General features: G+C 39.3%; 1 protein-coding gene across 9 annotated transcripts in view; it reads left to right on the top strand.

Moving 5' to 3' along the window:
- IRAG1 (inositol 1,4,5-triphosphate receptor associated 1) overlaps window positions 1-15,322 on the top strand; it is a 155,387-nt gene that overhangs the window by 68,691 nt on the left and 71,374 nt on the right. For 4 of the 9 annotated variants that reach the window (XM_050955056.1, XM_050955053.1, XM_050955054.1 and 1 more), the window contains exons 3-4: window positions 3,533-3,635; window positions 10,922-10,995. The exons of 1 other annotated variant lie outside the window; for it this stretch is intronic. In XM_050955056.1, the coding sequence (XP_050811013.1) occupies window positions 10,927-10,995 (69 nt within the window). In that variant the 5' untranslated portion in view covers window positions 3,533-3,635; window positions 10,922-10,926. Of the gene's footprint in view, window positions 1-3,532; window positions 3,636-10,806; window positions 10,996-15,322 lie in introns of all 9 variants that reach the window. 4 more of the 9 variants (XM_050955051.1, XM_050955050.1, XM_050955048.1 and 1 more) reach the window with 2 other exon arrangements.

Below are 15,322 nucleotides of genomic sequence, written 5' to 3'. Positions count from 1 at the left end.
TGATAAACTAGTGTTAAAACAGAATGGAACTTGGCTGACAATATTTTATGGAGAATTCCTATTCTGCAGGTGTAACTAACGAGCCATAACCCTGTGTGATGGGTCTATGTTAAAACTATTTTGTGTGTGTAGTAGAATCAATATAGAACATTAGGTAAGGGCAAATATTAAAGTTGGGATTTTCATAGGTGCCTAAAGCAGTACAAACCTAACTCCCCTTGAATTTTGGCCATAAAATATTGTTGCAGAATACGTTTATGTTACTGAAATTCAATGGGTGCCTAACCCCCTTAGGCACTTATGAAAATCTCAGCCTAAATGGCCAAGTGCCTAGCTGCTAATTTAGTTGCTACTTTACAGCTATACGTACTACAAAAAAAGCCACTACATTTAGTTCTATTTTGTGCGGTGTTGGCAATTTCAGCACAGACTCTGAGGGTCTTGGTAACTGGAGGTATTCCCTGCAAACTAGAATGGAGGTACATTGGAGAAGCATTTTGGGAACATTAAACTCTCACTATCCTTTGCTGTATTTACTTGGTGTCAAGTATCAGAGGGGTAGCCGTGTTAGTCTGGATCTGTAAAAGCAGCAAAGAATCCTGTGGCACCTTATAGACTAACAGACGTTTTGGAGCATGAGCTTTCATGGGTGAATACCCACTTCCTCATCTGAGGAAGTGGGTATTCACCCACGAAAGCTCATGCTCCAAAACGTCTGTTAGTCTATAAGGTGCCACAGGATTCTTTGCTGTATTTACTTGGTAGACAAATGAAAAACTCCATTTTCCATCAAATTGAATGCATCACTTTTCACCAGAACTATTTTTTTTAAGTACTAATGCCTGTAATATTGCTCTCCAAACAATCTACCATATCTACAAATGCTTCAGCCTAGGGCAGGCTACTCTTTACCTCATTTTTGAAAGTATGGTCTCCAAAGAATGATATTTTTAGATGCTCTGGAGAATCAGAATACTTTGCTGCCTACCTAATTAGTTATTTCTTCTTTGTTCAATAACAAGATGGTGGCATAGTCTAATTTGTACATAGTATGATGAACAAAAATAACTATTCCAGCTGTGGGCCTCTGCACAGAGTTGAACCATTTCAGTTTATTTCTAAAATAGATGCTTACAAGCTGATTTTATTAAATAGTACAGTAAAAGTTGTGTTATCCAGCACTTTACCAACCCAAAAGCTCAATAAACTGGCATTTCTGTTCTTCATTGAAAATTGGGTTTATAGTCCTATTGGCGCAGGGCTGGCAGGCTCACTACCTGACTCCCCGGAAGCGACGACATGTTCCCGCTGCTCCTAGGTGAAGGAACGGCCACGGGGGCTCTGTGTGTTGCCCCGGCCCCGAGCACTGGCTCCGCACTGGCTCTGCAGCTCCCATTGGCCGCGGTTCCCTGGCAGTGGGATTTGCGGGGGCAGAGCCTGCGGGCAGAGGCAGTGCACAGAGCCGCCTAGCCATGCCTCTGCCCAGGAGCAGCAGGGACAGGTCGCCGCTTCCAGGGAGCTGCCCGAGGTGCACGATGCCAGGATCCGACATCCCAAAATTACTCACTCATCCACACTCCCTCCCAGAGCCTGCATCCTGTGCCCCCTCCCACATCCCAGCCCTGATTCCCCTCCTATACCCAAAACCCCTCACTCTTAGTTAACAGGAATTTTTTACTTACTGGCACCCCCCATTCCCTCAACATGCGGGATAACAACGCTTTTACTGTATTGAGTTTCAGATATTCTTGGACCATGAGGAAACTACAAAGTAGAAAAGAGTCATTTCCTCTGGTATGTTTATGTAAAGTGAGACCTGGGGGACAGGTAACTGTATGCAATCCTTATTATTTTAAGAAAGATTTTATAGCCATGAGATTATATGATAATTGAAAGATCTGTAGAGGCTAGGGGCCTTCTTTTTTGCTATATGCATGCTATTGCTTGGTCAGTCTCCTTTTTTGGGTTCTTTTTTGATTTTTACCTCCCTGTATTTGTAAGGGATAAGAAGATACAAGAATAAAAAAGGATTAAGAAGTTAAAAGTCAATATATGTAGAAATTATTCATGTTAAACATTATTATGGCACAATTATTTGAATTTCATCTGCATACGGGGTTCAATCCTACAAGGTGATGGATACCCTCAACTCCCATTTAAGCCAATGAGAATGCTCTCAGACTTGGCAGGATCAAATCCTATATGTGAGAGGGAATAAACCTTGCATTAACATTCTAACTGCACACAATCTGCACAGCCTAGAAAAATATTGTTCAGTATCTCGTCAGGAGGAACAACACTGTAACGGCCTAAAAAACTTCTCGGTCCTACCCAATGGGGTTGAATGGATATTAATGGGGGCAGAATTTGGTTCATTAAACGTTATTGCAGAATACATTGGTATTATACAGTGTCTATGGAGTTAATTATCTGTGCAGATCAATGATGGCTAAAGCAGTTTTAGAATAACTTACACATTTAAGCACTGCTTCAAGTGAAAAATCAACTTTATAACTTTTAAAAAATTACATGCAGTAAATAAGCATCTTCTGTCAATGTCCATGACCTCTCTCTATATATCTATATCTAAAGATTTAAATTGCCAGCAAATGTTAACAAATTACACTTTTTCTTAGTGGAGTAATAATTATAATTAATAGTGCTTTATGACTGCAAGGCATATTATGCAGTACAAATAAATTGGCAGGAAAATTGTATTTCTGTCTTGCATTAATTTTCACAGAATGAAATAGAGCTATAACCTGTCTACACTGCAATAAGACACCTGTGGCTGGCCCATGGCTGCTGACTTGGGCTTACAGGGCTCAAACTGCAGGGCTATCAAATTGCAGGATAAACATTCAGGCTCCAGGAAAGGAGCATTTTACATTCACTTCCCACTTGTGTAAAAGAACACACTGTGCAGCACATTTGTGAATCAAATCCTCTGACCTTAAACTTCTTAACATGGAGGGTATGTCTGCATTGCAATAAAACATTCATGGGTGTCCCATCTCAGCTGATTTGGGCTCGGGCTCCCAAACCAGAATGCCTACACTGCAATTTTATAGCCCTGCAGCTTGAGCACAGGTCAGCTGACATGGGCCAGCCACAAATGTTTTATTGCAATGTAGACATACCTCAGTGTTAAGAGGTTTAAGGTCAGAGAGTCTGATTCACAAATGCCCTGTGCCCTGTGTTCTTTTACACAAATGTGAAGTGAATGTAACATGCTCCTTTTCTGATTTGATAGCAATTTACACTCACCTGTCATTTACTTTGCACTTGTGCAAATGACTGCACAAGTGCAGGGCAATGGAAAATTGAGCCCACACGGAGCAATTCAAAAATATTTCATTCAGAAACCCAGATACTATCCTTGATAAGAATGTGGAACTCCCACTGGTGCCAATGGGAGTTGCTTGCCTTGATTGGGGGCAGTATATGAACCAGGGAATCTTAAGAAAACAATTTCTAAACTTTGTGTTTATATTTTTGCTCTTTTTCTTATATATTTGCTGTGATTTGACAGAGCATTTGAGGTCAGCTGTCAGACTAGCAGTGGAGATGGAGTAAAGCATCTTTATTCTAAACCCTTGCTAACACAGTTTTCAGCTGTGACTCAGACAGAGAGGGTAAGTTTACTGATTATACTCTGCTTTCAATACTGTGGTGAAATGGGTTGCAGAGGGAACAGATCAAAAGCCAAACATTTCTGAATACTTTTTCCTTTTATGGAATACTGCTCCTATATCATCATTTCCTGGAGACTGTGTTCTAAGCTACCCAGTGATAGAAGAAAGTTCTCTGTATCCACTGATCTATATCTGACAACAAATTTGAACCCTAAGGGGATCCTTTTTAACCTAACTATTTTAAGCAGAGGGTGTACAATAACAGACAAGAACTAAACAAAACTTATTTATACTGCGTGTCACTCAGTGTGAGAATAAGTAGAATCTGGTGGATAGGGTGCTTGCTTTGTTTAAAACAGCTAAATTTTTTCTCTTATAGTCCACGAAGTGGTTTAACCGAACCGATGTTCTAATCCTCCATCCTTTTCCACTTTGCTTGTGGCATTGAGTTAAAAAATAATTTTTAGAGATATTTATTTGTAACATTATTTTGAAGCAGTTTCTGTTACTCCGTGGTTGGTTTTGAAATGGTATTGTGGATCATTTGCTTTAATAAAAATAGCAACAATAACATAATGATAGAATCCTTTAGGATGGAAGAAGGTCATACAGAGCCTGATCCAATGCCTGTTGATGTTGCTGGAGATACTTCCACTGACTTGAACATACATTTGATCAGGCCCATAGTGCATCCTTATGAAACATGGCAGGACTAATTTTCTTAGTCCTAAACCATCGATGGCTGCCTTGTCCAGCGTTGGATATCTCCAGTGATGGTTATTCCACAGCATCCCTTGGAAGCGTATTTTGTGTATGTTTTTATAAAGAGGTTTCTAATCTTTAACTTAGAGAGGTAAAGCCAGCAGTACCGAGCTATAATGGCAGCATAAATCCAAAGCTAACCAGCTGGCTCGTGTCAGACCAGGGAGCATCTGGCACTCAACACTACAACCCTGGGACTGTTACCTGGTTTCCAAATGGAGGTTTTGAGCCCTGGTGATTTCAAGGTTCACCCTGTCTCCCAATATCCCAAAACAAAAGTCACTTTACCTTAACGGGGGAATGGTGGTGAACTCTGAAGAGTTTCTAATGATTATTTTCCCACTGCAGGTTTTCTGTGGGAGGGCAGATCAGATCCTACCATTCTTGCTATAGCTCATTGCTGGTGATTGTCTGTTCTTTGACATTGAGCTTGAGTCTTCATTCCATCCAAGCTCTGCTTATGGGGCCATAGGAGCAACCCCAATTGATGCCAGTGATGTAAGGTCACTCCAGTGAATGATCTGGTGTGACAGAGCTCTGGTTCACCACACCTTTTCTCTCCTTCCCACCCATGACCCAACATGCCCCTTTTTCCCCTTTACATGAGAGGGAAGAGAGGATGCAGGAAGTGTCACAGAAGCCCCCTGCACAGGGTAAATTCTCCACTGGATATCCCCAGTCAGTTTAAGGCTAATTTGTTGCTTATGTAACACCTCTGTCTTAGTGTACCAGAGAATCTGACCCTGTAAGTTTTACAGTTTAAAGTGTCTAAATAAAAAACTGCAATGCTAATGTATACGTCTTTATTAGGAAGGAAAGTATATGCTTATATTTTGCTAAAATCCTGGATGATACTAGGCCCTCTAAGACACTGTGGCAGTGTATAGGAGACACAAAGGCACCTCAGTTAGCCAGGGGAGAATATCCCAGGCATAGTGTTTTCTAGAGATGGGATTGAGCACCAAAAGAGATGTCACAGGGTCAGGTGAGGGAGTTTTCTTAGTGCTCAGCAATACAGAGATTCTTGGCTGCACCTGGCTCCAAAGTAGCCCATCGGCAGCCTGAGTAAGGCTCTAATATTATGCCAGAGGCTGTTCCAGGCCCCCGTCACCCAGGATCCAGGCACTGCCATGGTGGCTTAAATTAACCTGTATTCCACCAGCCCCTTAGGCTGTACTTTCTGAGAGGCACAGCACAGAATCTGTCCCTCTGCGCTATATGCAAGAGTGGGTGGGTTTTGTTGTTTTGTTTTTAATCAAAACAAGGGACTGAAACTTAAGGTGCTTAATGGTTAACCTCATCGCACAGTGCATTGTTGTCTTTTTTTTAATTTGAATTAGGTGATCATCAAAGTAAGACATATTAGGCTAAGTAGGTAGCTGATAGAATGAAAGATTTTACATTTAGCAGTATAGCAGGCACAACTCTGTCTTGGCCTCAAATAATTCCTGATATTTCAGTCCCAGGGTTCTCTTGAGTACTTGTCTGTCAATTGTGCCAAATTATATGGTGGTGTGTTTCTGTGTCTGCTGAGAATTAGGTAAAACAACCAAATTCATTTTCCTTTGTGACCTAAGAAAGGACCTTTTATGTAGTTGTGTGCTCAAGCTTTAAAGCTGTTTTGGATCTAAATTTTCACCAAGTTCAGAGATTGCTCAGATCGCAGGATTTTGTTCAATCCTATGTATCCGGAGATGAAAAGTAAGAGTTTGTTTATATTACAGGGTAACACCCTTTAGTGACTTCTGAAGGACACTAACCATGTTGTGCACTAATTGGTCCATGTGCACTAAAGGTTCTGTAGTGTGCTTTACTCTAGTACTGTTTGAAAGAGCACTACATTAAATTACACCAGCAGGGTCACGACATTTTTGTAGCTGCTGCTATGACTCCTGTGACTGATGTCACTAGCATAATTCACCAAAGCAAGCATGGCAACAGTTTTAAATGTCAGTCTGGTAAAATCAAACTGTTGCTGAACAAATTCTTCCTGTTCTTTCATGAAACAATTAGATCAAAACTTTTTAAATTAGTAAAAGACAGTTTACAATTAACAGTTCTTGTAAAAGGCATTGAATATTAAATTATCTGTGCCTCTTCCTCCTCCAGACAAAATAATCTCTCACTCAAGAGTAAAGAATGAGTCGACTTTGTAGAATTCTATATTTATTATCATTTTTGACTGATAATGCTAATATTTATTTTTGAGCATTTTTTTTCTATTTTTATCAATTTAAACTTTCACAGTTGTGGGAAATTAAGGGGGGAGTGTCAGATAACAGTTATTTAATGGTAGTAGACATTGAGATTCAAAAAGTTAAAACTTACAACTGTTAAAATCCAAATTGTCAATATCCTATGTTAACATATATAAAATAAATAACCTAACATCAAACTCTAATAAGTGCTCAAGCAGCATTTTTCTTCCTTTGCTTATCTGTAAATTTAAATTATAATCTATCAGTTTGGTGTGTATGTGTGTAATGAAATCCATGTTTATTGACATGTACCAATAAAACTCTGCTCCTTCAAGACTAGGAATGATGCAGTGATTCAGAGTTGGGAGAAAATCATAGGGTTCAAGTGTTGAATCTGTTCAGGACTGGTAGGCTACTCTATCCTTTATCAACCAACAACTGTAGGTGGTGATTATTCTTCCCAGCACACACAGACATAATGTACCTGCTCTTCACCAGCCAGAAAATTAATATAGTTAACATTTGCCTTCATGGTAAACTGAGCAGTGAGTTCTGCCTCTGATATCCACTTCATTCCGTGATTTACTTAGGGTGTGTTAAGAGGACATTAAATAATACACATACGTGTTCTTCATTTCTTTTGTCTTGTACCTCCTATCAGTGATACTGAGAGCTAACAAAACAATAAATGTAAATTCAAGCCACAATGTTTCTCCAATTTTCACCAGTGAATAAACTTTAGCAGGTAGCTGATACTTCGGGAGATAAATTGAAACAAGAGAGAATGTTAATTACCCATCTGCCTAGTAGGTACAGTTTCTATTTTGTCCAATTTCTAGTTGAAGTTTAAACTAGAAAATTAAGACTCTTACAGTAATGTACCAACAAGCTGTTGTCAATTAGAGTTTCATAGTGACATGAACAATAAGAAGGTAGTTAGTATGCAAGACAGATTTGCCCTACTTTAATGGAACCAGAATGACTAAGCAGTTGATCGGTCTTTGCTATTTTGATACTCTCATTAAATCATACATCAACAAATCTGACTTGTTCACTCAGTAAGTTGTTTTGATTTAGCTGTAGAAATTTGTCTGACTGCTGTGTAGGTGAGTATACACACCCATGCACTGACGTCAAACGCAATCTAGTTTGCATTCTCTCTAACCAATACCTCTTTTCAGTAAAATAGTGTTTATTTGCTTTTGTGGTGGGGTCACTGTAGTCCTTCATTCTGTCCAGGGAAGCCTATCTAAAGCAGGCAATTACCAAAAGCCAGCCACCGAGTAGATTAAACTCTCTTATGTGTTTACTAACCATGTTCATAAACTATCCACCAGGGGTCACAGTAAAGTTTTAGTGCTTAGTGACTGCAATATAATATACAGTGAACACCACTTAAAATAATTCTTCATGTTATATAGTATTTTTCCTCTTCAACTTGCTTTATAGACATTAACTAATTAACCCTTACAATACCCACATGAAGTGGGTATTATCATCCCCTATTCGATGGAAAAGCTAAGTAAGGGAGGTTAAGGGGACAACATTTTTAAGCATCCATTAATCTGAGGTACCTCAGTTTTGAGGTATCCAGTTTGAGACACCAAGGGTCTGGTTTGTTTTTTAGAGGCATCATGTACCTACAGCTTCCACTGATTTCCATTGGAGTTGTAGCTGCTTCGCACCTCTGAACAGAGTTTCTAATGTAAAGTAATAGTTCTAACACCTCTAGTTTAGGCATCCAAAATTAGTGGAAGTTTTTGAAAATTTGGTTCCAAGTTCAAATCCACAGAGTTGATGTCTGAGACAGGACTAGTATTCAGAAGTTACTGGCTCCCAGTTCTGTGCTCACACCACTAAACCAGGCTCTTAGTCTGAGCATAGCTAGTACACAGTGAAAGCATTGAAGGTGTGTACATATACTTACAGGACTGCAATTGTAACCCACACTCCTGGGTGTAGTGTTCTGTCCCATCCAGTGGCACCGAGACCATTTAGAGAGAGAGAATAAGGAGTCTGCTCTACAGCCTTAGCTAAGGGCCACATGGCTTTTAGCTCATGCAGTGGAGGCTCATGAACTAAGCTCCAGAGGTGCCAGATTCAATCCTGTCCATCAGTGACCAGGCTCTGTCAGTGCTATGCAGTGCTAATATTTTTCTATCTTTAATTACCGTAACAAATTTATATAATACAATTTAAAAGTATAGTGTTGTGCAGTTTACCTCTGTTCCTGTAATAAAGTAGCAGTTGCTTTCTTTCCCCCTTGTTGCCAATAGATGCTATGCAAATGGAGCCATAAAATTCCTTCCAGCCTTTCTTAGACATAATTGTTTTTTTCACTTTGCATAACTCTTACTGGAAAAGAGATGCCCCAGGCTGATCTGGGTTCATAGGAAGAGACCTAATAGCTATGGGAAGTTAGTAACTTTCCACAGAAACCTCAAAACTCTAAGATTGCTAAAAAGACATGTCCCACGTTTTTTCAACGTTCTTAAAAGCAGAAAAAATCCTCTTGAAAAGTACAGGTAAGAAAGCGTCCCCAGGAAATATGTTCTTGGAATGTGATGACTGTATTGCCTTAATAAGTCCATCAGGCAGTCTTTTCTTTGAAGCAAAAGTTGGAATATATGATCTTGGTTATTATACAGTCCTTGTCACCCAAATGGATCCAAAGTGCTGCACAAATGATTTCCATAAGAATTACAGTAACCACCTCTGAAATTCAGCTACTCTTGGGGTTAAATATGGTGAGTGTTTGTGTGCTCAGCAACACTGCCCAATAGTTTAAGACAGGAAGTGAAGAATACTTCCTCCAGTTGAAAGTGCATGGAGAATTTAGGTAGGCAAATATAATTTCCAGAGTTGAAACTTGGTCAGGACAAGAGTTAACATCTTTGGGTTTTGTAAAAACGGCTACAGGATTTACAATGGCTGCATTTGATCAGGAGTTATATTTTACGCCTTATCTAAGGCTAGGTCTACACTTGGGGGGTGAGGGGGGAATTGACCTAAGATATGCAACTTTAGCTACGCGAATAGCGTAGCTGAAGTCGGCGTATCTTAGATCGATTTACCTGCCTGTGAGGACAGTGGAGAGTCGACTGCTGCCGCTCCCCCATCGATCCTGCTTCCGCCTCTCGCCACAGTGGTGTTCCGGAGTCAATGGCAGAGTGATCGGGGATCGATTTTTATCACGTCTACACTAGATGCGATAAATCGATCCCTGATAGATCAATCACTGCCCGCCGATCCAGTGGGTAGTGTAGACATACCCTAAAAGACAACATCTCAGACAGGACGGAGCCCTTAACACTAGTGTTAGCTATTGATGTATTACCTAGTGCAAAATAGTGTCACTGTATCTCAAAACTACTTGAACTCAGCCAGGCATTCAAGATTAAATGTGTTCATCAGCTTTGTTCTAGTCCCCTGAATTTTAGGTGAACATAGACTGAATGTCTGCATAGTTTGGAAGCCAGTAAGCCTCCATTCCTGAAATCAGCCTCCCTCCTTCTTTCGCCCAACAACCCTAAAGACATCTAAAGTAAGAAGGAAGGGTCTGATGAGTGTGAGAGGGTTAGAAAGCTGGCTGAGGCTTGTTCTTAGGAGATTCCAGTTTGTTAAACCCAAACCACTAAAAAAAATTGTGCAGAGGTTTGATTCAATTGTAACTGCAGCAGTGAGCCTCCAGGGACCAATTTGTGAAAACCCTTTGCTAACCAAACTGTGCAAGGTACACATAGACCTATTCAATACTAGCTCAGAGGAAAAGTGGCACCTCCGGAATCAGCAACATTCTGTCTTGGAGATTTTCCTTTCTCATCCTCCTCAGCATATCAGATCTGAGATCACACTCTGCAGTAGTAAGGTTGCAGTGTTTGCTCAGGGATATATTGTAGGTATCCATTGCATGCTCTCCCTTTCTAAAGAATTTTTGGAAAGGGCAGTTCATAGTCACATGCAAATCAGATGCAGAAGGTCTGAAAAATCTCCTAGGAAACAGAAAAAAAATCAAGTAAAATAAGGAAGATTGTTCCTTTAAATATTTTGTCATGTTATATTTGATCTTTGAAATTTTAGTTAATAAAATGCAAGAAGGCACATCGGTTTTAATTTTAAACTTTATTTCTGTTTGTTGTTATAAAGTGATCCCCAGTGTTTGAACATAGATTTTAAATGGATTTGATTTGTATTTTTGGCATACACTATAGTCTGTGGATCACAAGGCATCACAGTGCTTGTCCCTTGAGGTTAACTTGAAACAGACATTCCCAGCAGTGCATGGTCTTTTTAGTCCACATTGCAGTCCATCGTGTCTCTCACCAGCTACCATGCCAACCGTACCTGAAGACGAGGGACAGCCACCAGAAGCACAACGCACCAGTTCTCCTCCAATCAAAGTAAGCAATCTTAAAAATCTTTCTATTGATATTATGCTGCACAAATCTAAGACTGAACCCTGTCACTTTGTATACTTTCTGAAGTTTGTAAAATTGTATACGGTTTTTGCACATGGCTTTTATAAAGGAAAATAGTGCCTCAGCAATCTATTAGAATGCTTTGAAGGTGTCAACAAATATGTGAACTAAGTTGATCCAGTGGATATAGTGTACTTGAACTTTCAGAAAGCCTTTGACATGATCCCTCACCAAAAGCTCCTAGGCAAAATAGGTGGTCATGGGATGAGAGAGAAGGTCTTCTCATGGATCAGTAACTGGTTAAAAGATGGGAAACAAAGGGTAGGAATTGTCAGTTGTTACAATGGGGATAGGTAAATAGCAGAGTCCCCCAAAGCTCTGTAGTGGGACCAGTGCTGTTCAACTTATTAGTAAATTATCTGGAAAAGGGGGTAAACAGTGAGGTGGCCAAGTTTGCAGATGATATTAAATTACTCAGGATAGATACTCAAGTCCAAAACTGACTGTGAAGGGTTACAAAGGGATCTCTCTAACCTGAGTGACTGTGCAATAATATGACGGATGAAATTCAACATTGATAAGTGCAAAGTAATTCACCTTGGAAAAAATTGTCCCAACTGTACATACAAAATGCTGGCATCTAAATTGGCTGTTACCACTCAAGAAAGAGATCTTGGAGTCATCGTGGAGATTTCTCTGAAAACATTGGTTCAGTGTGCAATGGCAGTCAAGAAAAGCTAGCAGAATGTTAGGAACCCTAAGGAAAGGGAAAGATAATAAGACTGAAAATATAATGCCACTATATTAATCCATGAATACTGCATGCAGTTCTGGTTGTCCAATCTCAAAAAAGATATTTTAGAACTGGAAAAAGCACAGAGAAGGGCAACAGAAATGACTAGGAGTATGGAACAGCTTCCATATGAAGAGAAATTAAAAAGACTGGGGCTGTTCTGCTTAGAAAAGTGATGATTAAGGGAGGATATAACAGAAGTCTATAAAATCATCAATGGTGTGGAGAAAGTGAATAGGGAAGTATTATTCACTCCTTCACATAACACAACACCAGGGATCCATTGAAATTAATAGGCAATAGGTTTAAAACAAATAGAGAGGAAGTACTTCTTCAGATAACAGCCACTCAACCTGTGGAACTCATTGGCAGGGAATGGTATGAAGGCCAAAGTATAAGTTGGTTCTAAAAAGAATTGGATGATAGGTCCATCAGTGGCTATTAGCCAAGATGGTCAGGGATGCAACCCCATGCTCTGGGTATCCCTAAGCTTTTGTCTGCCAGAAGCTGGGACTGGATGACTGGGGATGGATCACTAGATAGATTGCCCTCTTCTGTTCATTCCCTCTGAAGTATCTGACACCAATTACTGTCAGAAGACAGGAGATTGGGCTAGCTGAACCATTGATCTGACACTGTTGATCATTATTTGTATATGTAGGGTTCTTCCATTACATCAAATGACTTGTATACATGAGGGATGAGAGCTCTACTTTTTCAAGTATAATATCCTCGGTTTGTTTTGGAAACTTATATTACTTATTATAACATTCTGTGCTCTTTATTCCAAAGCTGCCCAAAAATGTCATGTTCTTCAGCGACCATGAATAAAAAAGAATTATGAAAACATATACATACTGTCTTTTTTATTGTAACAAGGAATTGGAGTAATTTCTTTGCATTTTCAAAATTAAATTGCAGTATAATATACAATAACTTAACATCTGAGGAAAGGACTGAGTCTTGTAGATGCTTTAAGCTAAAACTAGAAGCACTGTTGCCCTCAGAGCTACAGAGCTTGTTTCTGAAGATGTTATCTTGTTGATACATGATGGAAATCAATTCTGTGTACAGTATCTATCAGCGCTTCAATCATCACAATGGTATCTGAACATGTACCAAAATTATATAAAGTCAAGATTTCTACATAGAAATCTACATGCAATTTTGTAATTTTAGATAAATAAAATAACCAATAAAAGACGTTTGGCCTTCAAATAATTTGTATGTTCCTTTAAAGATTTTTTTTAATTTCTCAACCAATTATTTTTTTTAATAAAAAGCCTATTCTTTCCTGAGATATGTATGAATTTCTAGCTGAACAAAACAACATCATTCCATATAACAATTAAAGAATCACAGCCCAGACTGGTTATCCTGTTTTATGCAACCTGGTGAAAACGTAGAGAGGATTTATATTCTGGCATGTTTTCAGTTAAAATATATCATTGTCACTGGAGCTAGGACACTGTATTCTACACTTTGGATAAAAACATCCGCTTCTTTTCTTTTAACATCATAGGAAAATATTGTCAGCAATGAACCCTGCATTGATTTGTCATGCATTCCGTCAAAATTGCACATTTTGCTGAGGGTTAGTTTCCTGGTTTAAGATAAACACCCTAGTTGGATTCAAGTTTAGCAAACCATTAGTTGGGAACATACAGTAGGTCAAGCAGATTACTATTATCTGTCATGTGCAAATTGTATTTGAGTGTACTAGATACTCATTGTGAGCTTGCTAGGCACAGCACGCCAGAAGAGGGCTAGTATGAGAGAAACAAACATCTAGATCTAAATCTTGTTAATCTGGATGTATATAACAGCATAGCCTTTTGTTCTGAAAACCAGTTTAAAATGAACTACAGTAAATGATAGATTATAAATCTTTGTTTACTAGGCAAAACACTTGCTTTTCAGAGGAATGTAATTTTAAGGGGTAAGAAAACAGAAGAAGGAATTTAAGCAACAAGCTACTTTTAATCCTATCTAAATGTTTGGAACAAGGATTACAACTGGGAAATGTCTGGGCTAGGAGTTTAACATGTATGTTCCTGTCACCACCAGTGGGCCGTACTATAGCCTGAGTCCTACAGCATAATCTAGGTATTAGCTTAAAATAATGATAAATAAAGTAGTTCTGTTTTTCACTAGCTTGAAAAATTCCCACTGAAGCCAATAGAAGCAGGGTTTTAAGTAAGGAGGAACACAGCTCCCTGTTAGGTTGGTGAAATGAGGACTTGCCCAGCAGGGGAATCTAAAATCGGAGAAGCTAGTGACTGATTGAGGAATATCTGGGGCTCTGATCCTTTCCTGCTACTAAATAGACCAGCAATAGTACCTGCTGGGAGAAGAGATGTCCCAACTTGGAGTCTTCCTACCCTTCCTCTTTTCAGATAGTAATATTTGTCCTCTAGCAAGCCCTCATTCTCTTAAGGAGGTAAACTCAATCCTACCAGTTTCCTTTATGCAGAACCTCTTTCTAGGAATTTTTAAGAAGATATTTAAACTGCAGAAAATTGCATTGGGTTTGTCCAAAATTTAAGGAAGAAACCTTGGGTCCGTGTTTTTAATTTATTTTTACATCAATACAGATTCTCCAACTTGCCCAAGTCAAAACAATAATATTAGGTAGGAATTAAAAAAGCACTCAGCACTGGCCTAACTCTGCTCCCATTGACTTTAGAGGGAAAGGAGTTAGGCGAACGCTGAAGGCTTTTGAAAATCCCACTCAGTGGTTTTTAGGAAAAAGGATGGGCAAATATTAGGGATGTGCACCTACCCAGTTCTACACACTGCCCACACGCATGCACACTGTTGCTTGGTTGATTAAGCGTCTGCTTGTGGACATGTATGCCTTACAGATACATTTCTCCTCTTCTCTTCTCTTCTCCCTGCTCTCTTCCTCCTGCTGCATCCTGTCTCTACAGCATGATGCAACACTGAGATCTATAATAACGGACACCAAAATTGGCAAGCATGAGCACCCTCTCCTATTCTGATGCAGTGTAACCCCTGACACTGAATAGGAATGTTGCCTGAATCGGGAGTGCAGGATAGGTCTTGTGTGTGTCCTGCCCTCATAGAACATTAAACAGTTTTTTTTTTTTTTACAAGACCATTTGTTCAGCACTGAAATGGTTTATACAGAATGATTGCTCAGGATACAAATTGTATCCCTTTTTCTGACTTTGATGTTGTGTCCCTTTATAAATTCACTTTCTTAGAATGATCTGACCTGCAATAACAACCAGAATCTGTTGATCATAGGGTTTTAGAATTAAAAAAAACAAATTGAATAGTTTCCTACATTTGCGTTAAGAAGCTAGAGACTAAGAAATTATCTGGGGATATGTGATAGTAGAGTTTTGAGACTGTGTGTAATTCTCATCTGGGATTAGAACCTGGCTATCTCAAGCCATCTGTATTCTTTTCCACCTACATGTTATCAGGGTCCAATGGAAGCTCTCCCTTTCCCTCTTTTTAGTATAGAGAGTCCCTTTATCATCTTCAAGC

The sequence above is a fragment of the Gopherus flavomarginatus genome, chromosome 5, assembly GCF_025201925.1.
Source record: "Gopherus flavomarginatus isolate rGopFla2 chromosome 5, rGopFla2.mat.asm, whole genome shotgun sequence".
NCBI classification, from domain to species: domain Eukaryota; kingdom Metazoa; phylum Chordata; order Testudines; family Testudinidae; genus Gopherus; species Gopherus flavomarginatus.
The sequence above is the reverse complement of the archived record's forward strand: the minus strand, read 5'-3'. Positions and strand labels throughout refer to the sequence as shown.